A 5,769-nucleotide genomic window follows, 5' to 3' on the forward strand; every position below is an offset into this window, starting at 1 on the left:
TTGATGTCACCCCATAAGCGTTCCATGAGATTGAGGTCCGGGGATTGGGCTGGCCACACCAGAGCATCAATCTGGTTCATCTGGAACCAAGACTTTGCTCGCTTACTGGTGTGTTTTGGGTTGTCGTCTTGTTAAAAGACCCATTTCAAAGGAATTTTCTCTTCAGCAACATGATCTCTTTAAGTATTTTGATGTATTGCGACTGATCCATTATATGTTACATAGGCCCAACACAACAGTGCGAGAAACATCCCCATAACCACCATGCTTTACTGTCTTCCCAGTATACTGTGGAATGAATTCAGAGCATGGGGGTTGTTGGACAAACTGTCTGCAGCCCCTAGACCCAAAAGGAACAATTTCGCTCTCAGGCCACAGAACGCTGCGCCCTTTTCCCTTTAGACAGACAATGTGTCCTTCAGCAAATTTCAATCTATTCAGTTTTATCTTTGCATGTCATGACTGTTGGTTTTCTATGACTCTACAACACTTACTAGTAAAGTTTGTGGAAAGAGACTTTTGTTAATAGGACATTTCAGACTAAATTCCACTCACCTTTTTGGCACTGTGGTGCCAGCATGTAGAAAACGGAAAAGCTTTTGAGATTTGTCCGATCCTTCAAAAAGGTTATCAACTGTTGTGACCTAAAACGCTTTGTCAAATATAGAAAAACCATGCCAAACATTTACATTTGTCTTAACACTTTATTTGTTTGCTTTTGTTGAATCAAAGCCTCTTTATACCTACAGCAAATAGAATCATGAAATTTTGGTACAATTAACAAAAGTCAAGCAAAACAAAATTATAAAAAATACAGTGTACGCAAATGTAATTGCCAGTAAAATAATGCTGAAAAAAAGCCAAGATGCCTGTCCCTGGAGTCCAGTCTAAAGGCGGTCTTGGTTCGTCCACTCGTCAATGTTCAATCCCTTTTTCAAAAATGTACATATAGAGAAGCTGCACAACTAACATCCTCTCTGTGAAATAACTAATTTTGACAAAAAAAAAAAATGGCCAAGTGTGTGGTGGCAGTCAGCCTTTTTACGAAGGCATCAGAACAAAGCCAAATAAATATGGACACGGCAATTAAGAGGCCACTGGTAGAGTCACAAAGTCCTTGAACAAGTTGGCAGCAGGAAGTCCTAACTCTGGCAGACACAGCAAACGTGGATGCCACAAACTGAGTCCACATAGAGGCGATATGGCACAGCTAGGAGAAAAGTCCAACTAGACCAAGTCTAGACAAGTCCCTGGAGTAGCTTGTAGTAAATTGTATTCCTCAATATCAGACGCTGACGCTCAGGAAACATCTGTTGAGGACAAACATTGCAACAAGAGCATGAGGGCACGTCAATAATACATTTGTATCACACCAGGAGATGGTTACAGAGCTTAAGCCAAGAGATGGGGGCTGTAAACTGAACGAGAGGACTGCGAGATGAACCAGAAGTAAAAGGCGTAACTTTAGCCATCTGTTCATGACCTTCTTCTGAATGTATAACATCCCCATCAGTTCCTGAAGAGGCCTAGCACAGATGCTGCCAACGCTGGCACCGTCACTAACGGGGCCGACAGTGCTTCCAAAAAACAAAACTGGCATTGTTGCGGTTTTGTCATTTTAGAACCGGAAAGTACTGTATCGATTCTGGTGACTCCCTTGTCCGAGTAGATATGGATTTTAGTATAAAGCACCCCTTTAGAGACACAGACTATATAACATAACGTCTTTTATCTCTTCTACAGGATAGACAAACTGGCTTTCAGGAGTGTTAAATCCTGCAGTTTCCCAAATTCAAAACAGAGCTTAGTGTCATACAAACTGTTCGCCAGATTGGATATCTACACAGGAAAATGGGGAAGGTACTTGAGCTTTCTGAAAGGTATGTATGTTAATTTGGTTTACAGTTTGTCTATTTATCACACCTGTATGGTCTTGAATATTTCCTGACTTTTGTCTGGGTGGGTGGGGGGTTATGTTCATATTGCAAATTGTATGTTTGGTGTGTTGTGTTAAAGATAAATAAGAATTGTTAAATCACAAAAAAACTGAGCTTGGCAAAAAGACTGCAATAAGTTTGGCTTAGAGCAGATGGAATGGGTCGGCCTCTAGCTCACCCAGCCAGAGCGAGAGCCCCATGGTGGCTGAGTCCTTGGCAGCGGCCTGGGTTCGAAATCCAACCTGCGGCCCTTTGCTGCGTGTCATCCCCTCTCTTTTTCTCCCTTCTTTCCTGTTTATCCACTGTCACTATTAAATCAAGGGAAAAGCCCCCCAAAAAAAATTATATTTTAAAAAAATAAAGCAGATTGAATAAACTGCAGCAAGAAGTGAAATTGGCTGAAATCTCATCTTTTTCAACCAGCTTACCACAGCCAGCCAGCCCATGCTCATGAATGTTTTTTTCTTTTCTTATTTCTTTGTGATCTTTTTTTCTGCTCTGTAAAGTTACCCTAGCCCCATTCGAATAGTATTACCAGGGGGTGATTTAGAAAAGAAGTTTCTTAACAAAAGTCCAGTTACTATAAATTTGAAATCAGTCAGAAGCAGTACTAAAAACACTCAAGTCTATCCTTAAGTGTATTTTTTTTTCTTTTTTTTTTTTTTTAAATCAGCCAATACTACAAAGAGCTACCAAATAAAAATACTCACAGCTGGCAGGCTGCTCTCCGAACCGTCGCATGAGTTGATCATGCGTGAACTTGACAAACGCATCATATTGCTCTGTTGGAAGAGTAAACACATATTGGCAAACGGTGTGGATTACGCACTACAAATTGTTTACTATGCCATTTAAAAATCCATACCTGCAAGCTTTGTTGTCAGTATCTCGTCGTACTCCTCACGGATTTTGTCCTCTCGTTCTTTCAGCAGTCTTTCACAAATCATCCCAACTTGTCTGAGGGAAAATAAAGGCTGCTCTTTTCTGGTGGGAGATGAGGCACCTGAGGACGTACCTGTTAGAAGAGTTAATATCACACTATTAATACCACAGTCATGACATGCACTGGAACAGCATTGCAATATAGTCATGCTCATATTGGAAAAGACATTACATTGAAATTGAATTGTCCAACTTTAATGCCAAGCAGCAGGCATGGCAACATATTTATGTCCCTCATCTATCTGCAAAACCTGGTGTGCACTGCCCCTTGGAGCATCAGTTCATCTGACTTTATCACAGAGTGGGGATGATAAAAAGTTAAAAGGATAAGGCTGCTTTCCATCTCTATTTTTTTTTCCTCTGGTAGCTGGCTAAGGACATGGGATTCTCCATTGTTGGCAATTCCAAAATGGAAAAAAAACATAACTTGTTGATACGGATGGATATGTTTAGTAGCTAAAATCAAATGACCCTTCAAGAGAAAATGGCTAACAAGAAGGCACTGTCAGTCTTACAAAGTGGTGACACGATGGACATTTATTCTAAATATCAGGCTTGTAACCATGTGCGGTGGCTAGCTAATAGTATATGCATTGTCGTTCTAACAAGGAACTAAACCAACCAGCTCACCAACTTGTGTTTGAGTTGATCATTAATATGATTTGTGAAAACTAGTCAATAGCTCATTAAGATGGGAGCTACCTGGTACAGCAGATCCACTGTGAACATTCTGCAGGTCCAGAGGACAGCAGCTGTCTGCCTGCTGGAAGGTGTCCAGGTGTCTTCGTTTCTGCAGCCGCTTGTACTCCTGTTTGATGTTGTGTAGAATTTGCTCTGAAACAGAAAGGAAAACATTAGCTCCATCACGTCAGTTAACTCTTCACACATAGGTGCTGCACTTGAATGGAGAAGAATCCATAATTCACAAATTTGACAATTTAATGTGGCCTTGCTGATGCAGTCCATCATGATCTTAGACATTTAAAGAGGCAGTGTAAAACTTTCAAGTTCAGTTTGCATCCAATACTCCATACTTGTATGTATAAAGCAGGCCTATCACAAAAGCAACCCAAACCACTGTCAACTGATACTAAAAAAAACATTAAATAAAAAAAATAAAACAAATCCTATAAAAATGGCAATAAATATTGTACATTACATCAACAATATATGTAAACCAACAGGGAGAAAGAACAACACTCAATTACCTTGGCAGACGTGTGGAGTTGCGATTATTTCAATTTATTCATACGAAATTACGGTTTTACATGAAACTAATATCAGCTTATTTCACATTTAATCATGTACACTTTTATCTCTAGATTTTAACTTGCACTTAAACATAAGTAGTAGACTCATCTAGGTTTTACTTGTGATTTTCTGCTTTTAAACTAATTTAATTAGCACTGTTGGCGCGAGGCTGACACCCATGGTGACAACAATTGCTTCTGTAGCTTAACTGTTGTGTACCTGACAATAAATAACTTGTTTTAAACAACACCCCAGACACCAGTAAAGTTCCACACGGGGTAATGCTAACATTGTCCAGTTTACAATAAAAAGTTGTTTTACCATACAGCATTTGATGACATTGACATAACATTTGGATTCAGATCCCTAACGTTACCTGTGGTGAGTCTGGAAGACACTTCCCCGAACGGAGAGGGCTCCATACGCAAATACTTCTGAGGTGAAGAGACCGGAGACATGATCGGGGCGCACCTCCTTCTTTTGGGTGAAGCCTGGTTCATTAGTGGGTCAAAGTCCAGAGTCCTTTTCAGAGTAGCCCCACAAGCCATCACGCTAAAAACTGTCTAAAAAAACCTAAAACAGAAAAGCTAAACTCCCTGTAATTTGGGAAAGTCGGTGACCTGGGCCCCGTCGCCTGTGCTAGCTAACGTTAGCTAAGTCGAACGGCGGCTGCAATTCAGTGCAGCAGACAAATACGCACTATCTTCGTCTCTCGTTGCCTTCTGCTGATAAATCTCATATAGATCACGTTACTGAATATATATTGAGATAATCTGGCCAAAATGATCTCGGGTAAATTGTCTATAAAATCGGATGATTGCAGATTTGTCTGCACTAGTTCCGAGTACTAGCACCCACAACGGTTTATATTTCATTACCTTAAACATGATCGGCTATGAGCATGCGCAGAGAGATTGTGGTATGTTGGTATTTGTAGTTTTTGTGCCCTTCGGGCCCATTGTTTAATTAACTTGAGTACTACATTTCCCGAATACCTTGAAACGGTCCCTTTTTTAAATTTGTTTTGTTTGCTAACAAAATCCCGCAAACCACCTCTAGGTTTCAGTTTCACCACTAAAACTACACTAAACTAAACTAAACCGCATCTCGCTTTACTTTAAACGGTTGTTTAAATGTATTTTTCAAATGCACAAAACGTAATAAAATACATGGTCCGAGTTTAAGAAGGAAATTAAATTTCCACGAAAGATAAATAGTTCTGCGGTGGGGGGGGGGGGTCAAGGTATGATTTAGTAGCTTTCTTTAACTGTCTATGTTAAGTAGGCGTGCAAATTAAACATGCAGCTAGGCCTATTTTAAAGCTTATACTCTGGCTGCAAAACTCCCTGCCCCCCCCTATCATTACCCCTTCCTTAACCACCCATGAACACAAACGTATTTTGAACGGTACAAAAATGGAGGAGGAGGTGAGAGACACTTGTATTTCAACACTTTTTTATTATATATATTTGTTCTCTTAACACATCCATGATTGGTGTTCTCTAGCCAAAAAGACCAAAACCTTTTAGGACTATACTAAACTGTACTTCTTGTGTTATTATTCCGCTGGATAGAGTTAGAAGGTTTTCCAAATTTATTGGACAATATGAACAAAGAGAATGTTTAAGTTAAGTCAAGG

At 39.9% G+C, this 5,769-nt stretch overlaps 1 protein-coding gene across 1 annotated transcript; it reads right to left on the reverse strand.

Moving 5' to 3' along the window:
• Nucleotides 1-698: 698 nt before the first annotated feature.
• Nucleotides 699-5,018, reverse strand: akirin2 (akirin 2). Its single transcript, XM_034900085.1, has 5 exons — nt 4,507-5,018; nt 3,582-3,713; nt 2,803-2,952; nt 2,648-2,719; nt 699-1,310 (listed from the first exon to the last, which is right to left on the reverse strand). Exons 1-5 carry the CDS (start codon nt 4,676-4,678, stop codon nt 1,300-1,302), a joined length of 537 nt encoding a protein of 178 aa, XP_034755976.1. The 5' UTR covers nt 4,679-5,018; the 3' UTR covers nt 699-1,299.
• Between the last annotated feature and the right edge of the window lie 751 nt (nt 5,019-5,769).

This window comes from Etheostoma cragini, chromosome 18 (genome assembly GCF_013103735.1).
Source record: "Etheostoma cragini isolate CJK2018 chromosome 18, CSU_Ecrag_1.0, whole genome shotgun sequence".
In the NCBI taxonomy this organism is placed as follows: Eukaryota; Metazoa; Chordata; class Actinopteri; order Perciformes; family Percidae; genus Etheostoma; species Etheostoma cragini.

Bases quoted from the DNA above. Each gene is read 5' to 3' on its own strand.
- akirin2 (XM_034900085.1), bottom strand. From the start codon at position 4,678: ATGGCTTGTGGGGCTACTCTGAAAAGGACTCTGGACTTTGACCCACTA. The intron at 3,714-4,506 runs GTAACGTTAGGG...TTTCTGTTTCAG, and splicing joins GTCTTCCAGACTCACCACAG to AGCAAATTCTACACAACATC. The intron at 2,953-3,581 runs GTAGCTCCCATC...CTCTTCTAACAG, and splicing joins CAGTGGATCTGCTGTACCAG to GTACGTCCTCAGGTGCCTCA.